The 14,603-nt window shown below is 42.4% G+C and overlaps 1 protein-coding gene across 3 annotated transcripts in view; it reads left to right on the forward strand.

Annotated features, from left to right (window-relative positions):
- me1 (malic enzyme 1, NADP(+)-dependent, cytosolic) overlaps positions 1 to 14,603 on the forward strand; it is a 521,038-nt gene that overhangs the window by 185,977 nt on the left and 320,458 nt on the right. For all 3 annotated transcript variants that reach the window (XM_068026008.1, XM_068026010.1, XM_068026009.1), the window contains exon 5: positions 3,569 to 3,730. In XM_068026008.1, the coding sequence (XP_067882109.1) occupies positions 3,569 to 3,730 (162 nt within the window). The remainder of the gene's footprint in view (positions 1 to 3,568; positions 3,731 to 14,603) is intronic.

Below are 14,603 nucleotides of genomic sequence, written 5' to 3' on the forward strand. Positions count from 1 at the left end.
TCCTGGGACTTTGCTGGAGAGAGAGACAGAGGCAGAGAGACCTTCCTTATCCTCCTTTCTGTTCAAATCGCAGTCTGATCTCTTTCTGGGTGGTACAATTCAAAAAGCCCCCAGTCTGGCCAGCAGGTAGGTCGTATGACCATCTAATTGTTGGAAACAGCAGCTTCTTGGGGGTGGGGGAGAGGGGGCACTGTTGTTATCTCTGGACTGCAAAGCTTTCTAGACATACTCGGTGGGATGTTGAGTTCTAGCTGTTTGACAAGATGTGGATCATCACAATTGCCCAGACCAATCTTGGTAATTGAATCAATGAGCACTTCCATTGTCTCTCTATTCAACTGTGTCTCAGAATGCAAATGTGCAACCATCTTTTCAGCTGTTCAGCTCTGTGGTCTTTTTAAACAAGTTATGTGCAATGTCCAGTTTAAAAAAAAAAGCTCAAGTAGTGCCCCATATGACTAAATTAATGTTTTCATTTAGCAGGTGTGATTTCCATCACATTATGTCTTAAACATATTGAGTATTTGGTTTCTACTTTTTTGCTCGTTGGTTTGCCCAGAGGATGCATCACACAAGGCCTAAAGATCAGGTAGGCAGTCTGTCCCCAGATTGCAGCTGCTAAATACGCTAACTGCAAGTTCACACAAGGAGGGTGACTTGTCCTGTCATTGCCCCGGTCTCCCTTATGTGCTACTATACAGAGGACTTCCAAAATGTGCCACCCCTGTTTTTGCACAGTTTAGTTGGTGAGAAATTATGAAATTGGAAAGAGTAGTATAAGGGCAGATACATTTTCTAAAACAATGGAGTTAATGTCTATAATAAAAACAAAATGCTGGAAATACACAGCAGGTCTGGCAGCGTCTGTGTAGAGAGAAACCGTTAACGTTGATCTTTCATCAGAACTTAGTTTTTATTTTAGATTTCCAATATCTGCAGTATTTTGCTTTCATCTTAACAATGTCATCTGTGTTTGATTCCTTGGCTGAGCTAACGGACCCATCAATAACAGAGTGGGGATGGGTGACAATACAGTTAATCTCAGTATCTTCTGGGCTAGGGCAATGAAAAATCAGCCAGGATTCCCACTCCTGATCTCATTCCAATGATCCTTGCTGTAAATTATGCTTGTTTGTTAGCAAACGGCAAGACTAGGTTCACAGTAAGACAGGCCTGTGATTCTATAGCCTGCTAATGCTCATTGCCAAGGCCCATGTGTGAAAGGCAGTCATTCAGGTAAGATACTAGTGAGCTATCAATCCCTAGGGAACTATACCCCAGCATGAGTTAACAGCAATGGTGGAAGGAAGGGGAAAGTTTATAGAAATTCAATTGCAATTGGCATCCTATAATAAACTTGGTAGTTTAAAAGTGTGCAAAAATCCACTGTCCTTAAATGGTTGCTGATTCAATTTCAATTTAAAAAAAAAATAAGCAACAGGGTGTTCTAATTAAAAAGTTCATTAATCTGTGTAAAACTCACAAATTTCAAGATAATGCCTATTTTTTGATTGCATATCCAAGTGCTTCTGATGTTGTATTTGAGTAAAAATAACACTTTCCCATAGCTTTGTGCTAACTGTAATGAGGTGTGTCCGAGGAATTGAACCATAGGGTTCAACAACTCCATGTGCAATTTTTAAAAAAAGTCACCAAAGTAAGTTTTCACTCTAGTCATTAACTAAAACTTTGCAAAGGGACAAGCTGAATTGCTAAGTTCCTATTCCCCTTGCCCAGTCTTGGCACTGAGATTCTGAGAGTTATAGCCAAACTTCACCGGTCACCACTGGAATTCTCTGGGAAACAGCTGTTTTGAGCCAATTCCAATGGATTCCGCTGTCAGAGTTTCAGCGAAAGACACAGTAGCATTTCTGAGCTTGTTTTTTTAATCCCTTCTCCCAGTCAGTCCTCTGATGGACCAACAGTAAAAGCACTATTGGCTGAACCGGACAGGTTACCAAATATCTGGCATCTGGCAAAGTTCTTCAAAACCAGTTTGAGGACCAGCAGTGACCTACATTGCTTCTAACTTCCCCTCTCTAACCTTATGACTTGAGATCAGGGACTCAGCATGTGGGTAATTTTCTAAAATTCCCTAGATTCTGGAAAGGTCCCATCAGATTGGAAAATAGCAAATGTAACTCCCCTATTCAAGAAAGAAGGGAGACAGAAAGCGGGAAACTACAGGCTAGTTAGCCTAACATCTGTATTAGGGAAAATTCTAGAATCTATTAAGGAGGTTATAGCAGGGCACGTAGAAAATCTTAATGCATTCAGGCAGAGTCAACATGGTTGTGAAAGGGAAATCATGTTTGACTAATTTATTAGAGTTCTTTGAGGAAATAACAAGCAATGTGGATAAAGGGGAACCTGTAGATGTATTTGAGGTGCCAGATCAAAGGTTGCTACACAAAATAAGAGTTCATGGTGTCGGGGGTAATATATTAGCATGGATAGAGGATTGGTTAGCTAACAGGAAGCAGAAAGTAGGGATAAATGGGTCATTTTCGAGTTGGCAAGCTGTAACTAGTGGAGTGCCACAGGGATCAGTGCTGGGGCCTCAACTATTTGCAATCTATATCAATGACTTGGATGAAGGGACTGAATGTATGGTTGCTAAATTTGCTCTTGACACACAGGTAGGAGAGTAAATTCTGGTGAGGACATATGGAGTCTGCACAGGGATTTAGACAGGTTAAGTGAGTGGGTAAAAATTTGGCAGATGAGGTATAATGTGGGAAAATGTGAGGTTGTTCACTTTGTCATGAAGAATGAAAAGCAGTATATTTAAATGGAGAGAGATTGCAGAACTCTAGTACAGAGGGATTTTGGTATCCTGGTATATTCACAAAAGGTATGCAGGTACAGCAAGTGATTAGGAAGGCAAATGGAATGTTGGCGTTTATTGTGAGGGGAATAGAATATAAAAGTAAAGAAGTTTTTCTGCAGTTGTACAGATTGGTGGTAAGGTCACATCTGGAGTACTGTGTGCCGTTTTGGTCTCCTTACTTAGGATATAATTGCATTGGAAGCAGTTCAGAGGAGGTTCACTCGACTGCTTCCTGGGATGAAGGGATTATCTTGTGAGGAAAAATTGAGCCTGTATCCATTGGAGTTTAGAAGAATGAGAGGTGGTCTTACTGAAACATACAAGATTCTGAGGGGACTTGACAGGGTGGATGCTGAGAGGATGTTTCTCTTTATGAGAGCGATTAGAACCAGGGGACACAGTTTAAAAATAAGTGGTCTCCCATTTAAGATGAAGATGAGAAGAAATTTTTTCTGAGGATCATTGGGCTGTGGAATTCTCTTCCCCAGAGAGCAGTGGAGGCAGGGTCATTGAATATTTCTAACGCTGAGTTAGATAGATTCTTGATTGCCAAGGGAGACAAAGGTTATCGGTGGCAGACAAGAAAGTGGAGTTGAGGCCGAAGGGCCTACTCTTGCTCCTAATTTGTATGTTTGTATGCATGTAATTCGATATCCTCTCCTTGAAGCATTTTGGTGCTATCTAGTTACATAAATAGTGTTGCTGCTGCCTCTAACTCTGACATTTTTTTCCCTGCAGGCTATTGTGATCACAGATGGGGAGCGTATCCTGGGTCTTGGTGACCTTGGGAGTTATGGAATGGGCATTCCAGTGGGCAAGCTAGCACTCTACACAGCATGCGTTGGAATGAATCCCCAGCAGTGTTTACCAGTGATGCTGGACGTTGGCACTGATAATGAGGTAAAGAAAATTACCCATGTTAAGGATTTACAAGATTAAATTTAATCCTTACTTTTACCAATGCTACACTATCTTTTGTCAAATAGTGATGCCATTGTTGTGTGTGAAACCTCTAGCTGTGCATCCTTCCTAGGGAAATGGATTTTTGCCAGTGAACTGTTTTATTCAAGTCTGTGTTTTTGGGGTGCAGCATTCGACTTAGTTTAACAAGAATTTCTCTAATGCACAGCATAAAGCAGGCAGATGAGGACAGTGCTCGTTTAGTGGGTCCACCTGGAAGAGGTGCTGGTATCAATAAGAAAGTTGAATTGACAGCAGTATAAAAGATGACTTTGCTCTTTGAAGGTGGCAGGACATATTGAGAGTGTGGTTAGTAAAGCACATGGGATTTTGAGCTTCATAAATAGAGGCATTGAGTACAAAAGCAGGGAAGTTATGCTGAACCATTTATAAAGCTCTGGTTAGGCCCCAACTGGAGTGTTGCATCCAGTTCTGGTCACTTCAGGAAGGATGTAAGAGGATGCAGAGGAGATGTACCAGAATGGTTCCAGGGATGGAAGATTTTAGTTAAAAGGCTATGTTGGAAAAGCTGGGTTTGTTCTCCTTAGAACAAAGGAGATTTAATAGAAGTGTACAAGATTATGACCGCCTTAGATAAGTTAGACAAGGAAAAGCTGTTCCCATTAACTAATGGTGCAAGGACTAGGGGACACAGATTGAAAGGTTTTCGGCAAGAGATGCAGGGGGAGTATGAGGAAGAACCTTTTTGCGCAGCGGATGGTAATAACCTGGAACACTCTGCAAACATGGGGGGTGGAAGCGGAAACAATCAATGACTTCAGAAGGAAATTGGATGGCCGCTCGAAGGAAATAGGCTTGCAGGGCTACGGGGATCGGACAGGGGAGTAGGGCTGATTGAATAGTTCCGTGGAGAGCCAGCATGGACTCAATGGGCCAAATGCCGCCTCCTGTGCCATAAATGACTGATTCCATGGCAATGATTTATGGATCAAAGCGAGAAGAAGGAATACATAAAGCCAGTCAGTAAAGTACAGGTTATGAGAATGAGCACTGCTCCTCGTGGGGAAAGCAGGAAGTGCATCTTTAAACTATCTTCAGCTTTTAAATCAGAAGAGATTGTGGGATGTGTGGAGGAGCTTTAGATGGGAGAATACCATTATCTTAAAATGGTTTCGGTCCCACTGCTGGTCATGGCCTTGGTTATGGCAGCTCCAATGATGGCAAGCACCACCTTCTCCATTGGGGTGAGGACATACAGCCATGCCTGTCCCCTGCTAGTTAGCTCCTGCTGCCTCCAGTTGTGCGCTATCTTGTCCTGCAAGAGAGGGCAGTATGCAAGTGAGTGTGGTGCAGTCAGTTTGGCCAATGTGCTTGTCATGGCTGAATAGCTGGCAGTCTGTGAAAGCTGAGATTTGAGTGTGAGGCTTGCAGCAGTGCTATATGTCAGGTTGAGGTGAAACTGATTGAAGTATGAGTCATGGTTAATAAAGGTTACTTGAAAGTGAGTAAAGGCTGGTGGTGCAGTTGATGGGATATGGCATTTGAACCTGCATTCACTGACCTTGACCACTTACGTGAGGCCATTAAACGTTTTGCGCCACTGCATCCAGTCCTTGGGGCTGCTGCACTGGCATGGACCATGATGGTTATCTGCTCCCACTGCCATCTCCGTGTCTGTCTAGAGGGCCTCCTGGTCCCCACTCTGCACCAAGGCATGCAATAGGACAACGAGTAGCGGCGCTAGAACTAGGCTTAAGGTAGGTCAGGTCAGGGTGGGGGAGGCAGCAAGGGCAGGAGTCTCTGGTGCCTTTGAATGAGGCCCCCCCCACCCCCGCTGAGCCAGGAAGCAGCCCGCACGGTTTTTCATGCTGTGCCTCCCATGCAGCAACAGGACCACTTGCAGCACGGGTGATTGCAGCTGTGTTGGGAAGAAGCCCTGAATTGGGGGTTAATTAGTTAAGGGCCTCAATTGGCAGCGGGGTGGGAAAGCCATTCTCAAGCCTTCCCGCCCTGGACTAAATTTTGGTCTCCTTAAATGTCTGTGGGGGCCTGGAGCAGGTTGAAGTTCCATTTGCCATATACAAGGCCCATGATGTGTCTGCAGTTGACGCCTGCATGCAGGCACAAAACAGGCATCCAAGAACTTGGAGGGATGTAAGTGGAATCTCCAAGCCACTGTCCTGACCAGGTAGGCCCCAGAACTGAGAAGCTTTTTGTCCTTTTTACAAAAGGGGGCAAACCTGCTGGACACTTCCATCTTTTGGTGGGAGCAGGCAGTGTTTTGCCCTTATGGCTCTGCAGCAACACATTAAGGAATGGTGTGGCAGGTTGCTGAAGGACTTTTTGCTGACTTCATGGCTTCTGCACAAACCAGTTGCTTCCAGACATAGGTGCACTAGTAGGCATTCTCCTTGGAATACAGCATGATTGGGAGAATGAACAGAGGCCATGCAAAGCAGGGCAAGCTGCTCGAAGAGGGAGCAGGAGTACAAGTGAGGCCATGACAGTCCAGTATGTTCAGGAAGCAATGCTCCTACCTGAACCTCAGCAAAGAGCAATGTGTAGGATGTCTGCACTTCTATAAGGATGTCCTCACTGAAATCTGCCACATGCAGCAGCCACAACGCCAACTTTAGCAGGGCAAGAACTGCAATACCAGTGGCTGTGAAGATGATCATGGAAATGAACCTTTGTGTGTCTGTTCCTTCCAAGCTGGAGATATTTTGGTAGGATATGGCATTTGAAGATGCATTCACTGACTGACCAGTCCTGTGAAGTCATTGAGCTTCTTGCAGCATTGCATCCAGTTCTTCAGATCTTGACTCCTGGCATTGACTTCCATGGCTATATGTTCCCACTGCCTTTTGAGTCTAGGGGGTCTCCTGACTCCCTGCGGATACAGTTTACATCTACTTTTCACCACCTCCATGAAAGCCTCCAGTGCAGCATTGGAAAATTTTGGAGCCTGCGCTCCCCCATGTTGTTATCCTTCACTCTTTCCCAGGTCAAATTCACTGACTGCGAGCACCTGCTCCAGGAACAATGACACTTTCTCTTTAAGAAAAGGTTCAGACAAGCTTTAAGAGGTGCTAGCACGTTACGATTTTAAGTCTCCTGCTGATGCCTGCAGCCAATGAACAGCACAGTTATCGTTCAAACAAGCAGGCAGCACCATGTTGCCATACTGCCTGCGTTACACTAAGCAGGCGCAGGTTAATTGTGCATTTCAATCCCCATGCCTCCACTATCCAATTTGATCCCCCAGAGCCTTTAAACAATTTTATAAACTAAGTTTTTTTTCAAAAAAGCACAAAATTTGTATAATTGTGCACAGATGAAGATGGATGAACTTTATCTTGGAATATTGTTTTTCAGTGCCAGAGATGTGGATTGGCTGGTCAAAGGGTTAAAAGGTATCAATCTGTATGAATATGTCGTATAATCATACAGGAGCATTGACCGTGGTGTGATGTTTTTCAGCTTGCTACCAGTCTGGGTCAAATTTGCCTCTACAATAAATTCCTGATTGCACGTCACTAAATCATTTCAGCTTCCTCTCTTAATTAAAACAATGATGGATTAAGCAGGCACAGAAAGAAAATGTAGCCATTTATCAGTCCTTTATTATATAATCATAAGAATAGCTGACCTGGCTTGGTGTGGGTGTATCAACAGCACTCAAATTGATCATTGTTTTGAGTTCTAGTTTGCCAAACAAGAATCTCCTCTTTTCAGAATGTGCATAGAGTTAAAATACTTGGAAAATTATAGCCAGGATTGGTTATAAACACTGCCTTTAGCGTCTAACCTTGACCCAGTTTATAATGTGGCCGCATTCAGTTTCTGAAAGAGTCAATAAAATTCAAGTAACTGCAGGCAGGTAGCAGTCTGAAAAGTATACAGCTCATAGACGAGCAATCATAGCTATATGCTCTCTTTCTGTGGTGTACATTAAATACATTGTTTTTAAAAAGTTAGTTTTAAATCCAGGAAAAAAAATGTACTTGATTTAACCTGAGCAATAAAACACTCTTGTGATTGCAGCAGTAGTATTAGTAATGATTGATAGCTTTGGTCTCTATGGCTTTTCTAGACAGGAATCTGAGTTTGTTGAAATGCTTGAATACCATGGAAATAGGCATGAAAGTATGAAAACAGTAACTTCCTTTTCCTTCCACTTTTATTTCTGTCCTTTATTATTGTCAGTGCTGAATTTTCTTTCAAAGATTTTTGAAAAATGTTAACTTTCATCCTTCGTAACGTATTTTTTGTAAAATTACAATTCCTGAACGGTTACCTCAAGTGTTCTTCAGTTCCTTTGAATAGCTATTAATCCTGCTCTTCTGTATATAGGTATTTATTTATAGAAAATGCACACTGTTGGAGCTTGTTAATAGGATTTCTTGATCATTGGAATGCCAGGAATTGCAGCCTGACACCTGAACGAAGAGCTGTGCATCCTCCAAATGAATAGTATGTTGAACTATGGTCATTAGTGCATGCACGTTTGCTTCATTTCAGTACTGTTCTCACTAATATTTCAAGGTTTCAAATTTCAACTTATTCAATGAGTTAGATGTAAGAAAAGGATGAACACAAAATACAAAAGAGAAGTGGTGAACAGTTGTTTTTCCGACTAGAGGACGGTATATAGTGGGCTTCCCCAGGGGTCAGGACTAGGGCCACTGCTTTTCTTGATGTATATTAATGACCTAGACTTGGGTCTGCAGGACACAATTTCCAAATTTGTAGATGGTACTAAACTTAGAAGTACAAGAAACTGCAAGGAGGATAGTGGAATGGGCGGACAGTCAGTAGATGAAATTTAATTTGGAGAAGTGTAAAGTGATGCATATTAGTGGGAAGAATGAGGAGAGGCAATATAAAATAAAAGACACAATTCTAAAGTGGTTGCAGGAGCAGAGAAACCTGGGGGGTATAAGTGCACAAATCGTTGAAAGTGGCAGGGCAAGTTGTGAAACTGGTTAATTAGGCATACAGGTTCCTGGACTTTATAAATAGAGGCATAAGAGTACAAAAATAAGAAAATCATGATGAACCTTTATAAAACTCTGACACAGCCTCAACTAGAGTACCGTGTCTAATTCTGGGCACCACACGTAGGAAGGATGTGAAGGCTTTAGAGAGGATGCTGAAAAAATTTACCAGAACGGTTCCATGGATGAGGGACTTCAGTACATAGATAGCTAGGAGAAATTAGGGTTGTTCTCCTTGGACAAGGGAAGATTAAGTGGAGATTTGATAGAAGTGTTCAAATTCATGAAGGGTCTAGACAGAGTCAATGGACAGATTTTGTTCCAATTGGCGAGTACAGGAGTAGTGAAGCCTTGCTTCAATTGTATAGAACCTTGGTTAGACCACACCTGGAGTACTGTGTGCAGTTATGGTCCCCTTACCTTAGGAAGGATATTAATGCCAGAGAGGGCGTGCAACGAACGTTCACCAGACTTGTTCCCGGGATGGCGGGACTGTCCTGTGAAAAGCGATTGGGGAAACTGGGCCTGTATTCTCAAGAGTTTTGAAGAATGAGAGGTAATCTTGTTGAAACCTACAAAATACTTAGAGATAGACAGGGTAGATGCAAGTAAGATATTTCCCTTGGCTGGGGAATCTAGAACCAGGGGCACAATCTCAAAATAAGGGGGAAGTCTGACAGAGGTGAGGCAAGATTTCTTTACTTGGAGGGTTGTGAATCTTTGGAATTCTCTACCCCAGAGGGCTGTGGAAGCTCAGTCATTGAGTATGTTTAAAGTAGAAATTGACATATTTCTAAATACCAATGACATGAAGGGGTATGGGGATAGTGTGGGATAAAGGCATGAAGTGGATGATCAGCCATGATCGTATTGAATGGCGGAGCAGGCTCGATGGGCTGAATGGTCTACTCCTGCTCCTATATTTCTATGAAAGGATCGAGAACCAGATGGCACTGATTTAAGGTGGTTGGGAAAAGAACCAAAGGCATTACGAGGAAACACTTTTTTTTGGCAGTGAGCGTTTATGATCTGGAATGCACTACCTGAGAGTGTGTGGCGGCAGATACAATCAAGGCTTTCAAAAGGATATTGTCTCAGTAAGAAAGAAGGAAAGACTTGCATTTATATTTATACAGTGCTTCTTACAACCACCAGACATCTCAAAGCTCTGTACAACCAATGGAGTATTCTTTGAGGTGTAGTTACTATAGTAGTGTAGTTACTATAGTAATGTAAGTGCCTGAAGAGACAAAATTTGTAGGGCTAAGGGGGAGAGTGGGATTAGCTAAATTGCTGTTCCAGAGAGCCAGCATGGACACAATGACCAAATGGACTCCTTTTGTGCTGTAACCGTTTCATGATTCTGTGACTTGAACTTTGACTGTAAATTTAATGTCTTTTGGGTGAGACATTAATTAGAGGCCTCCTCATTGGATGTAAGCGATCCACAGCACTATTTCGAAGAAGAGCAGGGGAGTTCTTCCTGGTACCATGGCCAATATTTATCCGACCACCAATATCACTAATCAAACAGATTATCTGCTTGTTATCACATTGATGTGGGATTTAGCTGTGCACCAATTGGCTGCGCGTTTCCTATATTACAACAGTGACTATAGTTATGAAGCATGCCATTGGCTGAAAAGTGCTTTGGGATGCCCTGAGGTTGTGAAATAAAGAACAGTACAGCACAGGAACAGGCCATTCGGCCCTCCAAGCCTGCGCCGATCTTGATGCCTGCCTAAACTAAAACCTTCTGCACTTCCGGGGACTGTGTCCTTCTATTCCCATGCTATTCATGTATTTGTCAAGATGCTTCTTAAACGTCGCTATCGTACCTGCTTCCACCACCTCCCCCGGCAGCAAGTTCCAGGCACTCACCACCCTCTGTGTAAAAGAACTTGCCTCGCACATCCCCTCCTAAACTTTGCCCCTCTCACCTTAAACCTATGTCCCCTAGTAACTGACTCTTCCACCCTGGGGAAAAAGCTTTTGACTATCCACTCTGTCCATGCCGCTTCTAACTTTGTAAACCTCTATCATGTCGCCCCTCCACCTCCGTCGTTCCAGTGAAAACAATCCGAGTTTATCCAACCTCTCCTCATAGCTAATGCCCTCCAGACCAGGCAGCATCCTGGTAAACCTCTTCTGTACCCTCTCCAAAGCCTCCACGTCCTTCTGGTAGTGTGGCGACGAGAATTGCATGCAATATTCTAAGTGTGGCCTAACTAATGTTCTGTACAGCTGCAGCATGATTTGCCACTTTTTATACTCTATGCCCCGACCGATGAAGGCAAGCATGCCATATGCCGCCTTGACTACCTTATCCACCTGCATTGCCACTTGCAGTGACCTGTGGACCTGTACACCCAGATCTCTCTGCCTGTCAATACTCCTAAGGGTTCTGCCATTTACTGTATACTTCCCACCTGCATTAGACCTTCCAAAATGCATTACCTCACATTTGTCCGGATTAAACTCCATCTGCCATTTCTCCGCCCAAGTCTCCAACCGATCTATATCCTGCTGTATCCTCTGACAGTCCTCATCACTATCTGCAACTCCACCAACCTTTGTGTCGTCCGCAAACTTACTAATCAGACCAGCTACATTTTCCTCCAAATCATTCATATATACTACAAACAGCAAAGGTCCCAGCACTGATCCCTGCGGAGCACCACTAGTCACATCCCTCCATTCAGAAAAGCACCCTTCCACTGCTACCCTCTGTCTTCTATGACAGAGCCAGTTCTGTATTCATCTTGCCAGTTCATCTCTGATCCCCTGTGACTTCACCTTTTGTACCAGTCTGCCATGAGGGACCTTGTCAAAGGCTTTACTGAAGTCCATATAGATAACATCCACTGCCCTTCCTTTATCAATCATCTTCGTCCCTTCCTCAAAAAACTCAGTCAAATTAGTGAGACACGACCTCCCCTTCGCAAAACCATGCTACCTCTCGCTAATAAGTTTGTTTGTTTCCAAATTGGAGTAAATCCTGTCCCGAAGAATCCTCTCTAATAATTTCCCTACCGCTGACGTAAGGCTCACCGGCCTATAATTTCCTGGATTATCCTTGCTACCCTTCTTAAACAAAGGAACAACATTGGCTATTCTCCAGTCCTCTAGGACCTCACCTGTAGCCAATGAGGATGCAAAGATTTCTGTCAAGGTCCCAGCAATTTCTTCCCTTGCCTCCCTCAGTATTCTGGGGTAGATCCCATCAGGCCCTGGGGACTTATCTACCTGAATGCTTTGCAAGACACCCAACACCACCACCTTTTTGATAATGAGATGACTGAGACTATCTACACTCCCTTCCCTAGGCTTATCCTCCACCAAGTCCTTCTCTTTGGTGAATACTGATGCAAAATACTCATTTAGTACCTCGCCCATTTCCTCTGGCTCCCCACATAGATTCCCTTCTCTGTCCTTGAGTGGGCCAACCCTTTCCCCAGTTACCCTCTTGCTCTTTATATACGTATAAAAAGCCTTGGGATTTTCCTTAATCCTGTTTGCCAATTACTTTTCATGACCCCTTTTAGCCCTCCTGACTCCTTGCTTAAGTTCCTTTCTACTGTCTTTATATTCCTCAAGGGATTCGTCTGTTCTTAGCCTTCCAGCCCTTACGAATGCTTCCTTTTTCTTTTTGACTAGGCTCACAATATCCCGTGTTATCCAAGGTTCCCGAAACTTGCCAAACTTATCCTTCTTCCTCACAGGAACGTGCCGGTCCTGGATTCTAATCAACTGACGTTTGAAAGACTCCCACATGTCAAATGGGCTATATAAATGCAAATCTGTCTTTTTACATATTTGTTTCTACTTTTAAACAACTTTTGTTTGTATTTGGTAGCTTATATTAGCTTCTCATTCTATAATTTTATGATGTGCTGCTATGGAACTGGTACTGTTGCAATTTCACAGCTTCTAAGCTTTTATCTTATGCAATTTTAAGGTGTACAACTGTATTGATTATGGTAAAATCAAAATACTGTGGCTGCTGGAAATCAGAAATAAAAACAAAGTGCTGGAAATGCTCAGCAGGTCTGGCACCATCTTTGGAGAAAGAAACAGAATTAACGTTCCAGGTCTGAGTATTTCCAGCACTTTTTGTTTTTATTTAGTATTGATTATGGAATTGATCACCTGGGAGAGCTGGTCTTGATAACTTATGAATAAGTGTTATGGTACGATCGCTTGAAACAAAGCCCTCAATCAAGATATGATTGAGTATGGTGGGAGCAACGCACTGTCAATTCAGTCCTGTCGCTGCACAGGTTGCATCATACATATCTTTAAGCTTTCCAAATCAAAGAAAGCAGCAGCCGAAATGAAACCATTTAGTAACCCTCGAATGAGGCAAACCATGCCAGTATCTATAGATATCAACAGATTAACTGTTTAATAGATAAAAAACTAAAATCTTAAACACTACTAAGATAAACCAATATCTGAAGACCTTATAACTTATTTAAAGAATCTAACTCCTGCATTTGCATACATATACTCAAACTATTGATAGTTTGGCATTTGTTTAATTAGCTGCCCGAAACACAGAAATAACAATAAAGTCTTTGATGTGCATTCCTTACAAAATGGAATCTTCAATGTAGACACAGTCCAAGGTTGCTTGAAGTCTTTGCAGTTGTCTGATGGGATCTAACGGTAGAAATTCAGTCATTCAGTTCAGCATTTGAAGCATCAAACTGTTTCTCGCGATGAACACAGCAATTACAGTTCAGTAGTTGAAGTATTAAATTCTTTTTTCCAGCGGGAATTCAGTTCAATAATTTTTTTCTTTTAAGAAATTAATCTGGCTTAAAGCTTCTTTAAAATTTGGAGAAAGAATAGTAAATAGGGTTTAAATAGACTGAGAGCTCTCTCCTATTTCCTTCAGTACATGCTGGCACAGCATGTCTGTCTCAACTGTTCCTGCAAAGCCAGTTTTCAAAGTCAAATGGCAACATTGTATATCCTGTTGTCCCTCTCTGTCTGTCTGGTTTTATCAGGCAACCGAGATGCACCTTCGCTTGGTAACTTCTGAAGCTGGCTGCCTTAAAGAAGTACTGATCTCTTACAGCCTTAAAGGCACCCCGCATATTTTCTGGGGAGTAAAAAAGCAGGATCATGACAATCGGTAGTACATCTGGGAAGTGAAAAACCAATAAAAATTACATTTGCAGGATTAAATGATTGAGAAGAGTGTAGGTGTAAATAAAGTATATTAATTGCATCACTAATACTTCACTTTCCATAAATTACTGATTAGTTTTCCAGTTTAAAAAAAATCCCATGAAAGTTTAAATATTGAGCGGCATCCCCTCTAGGGTATTTTCCCAGGCCATGGCAATATTTGCGGCCCCAGGGTAATTTGCATAGGAGAGGTGGGCTTCCCAGGCTCCAAGAGCCTCATCTGCATTGAAAATAAAGACTTGGATTTATATAGTGCCTTTCATGACATCCAGACATTTCAAAACGCTTTGCAACCAATGAAGTGATATATGAATGTGGTGAGCTGATTGGTTTATCTATCATTAGTATTTTAGCCCTTAAAGAAGTAGTTTATTCCCTCTGCTTATCAGTGTTGTAAAATGAGCATGATCTGTGTTGGAGTTGTAGACTTTGATTTTATTTGGTTATTTATCTTTGTCGTCTGGTTGGAATTTCTGTTGGTTAACATTTACAGCTTTAAGAAAATCACATGTTATTTAAGATCACGCCTCTGTTTATTGCACTAGATAACATTTATTGCACTTCCCCATCTAGCACTTGCTTAAGCTGATTTGTTTTTGCCATGGTATCAAGACGGGTATGGATTACATCATCCCCTTCTTAAAATCAGTGTGGTTTCT

Source organism: Heterodontus francisci, chromosome 3, assembly GCF_036365525.1.
Source record: "Heterodontus francisci isolate sHetFra1 chromosome 3, sHetFra1.hap1, whole genome shotgun sequence".
In the NCBI taxonomy this organism is placed as follows: Eukaryota; Metazoa; Chordata; class Chondrichthyes; order Heterodontiformes; family Heterodontidae; genus Heterodontus; species Heterodontus francisci.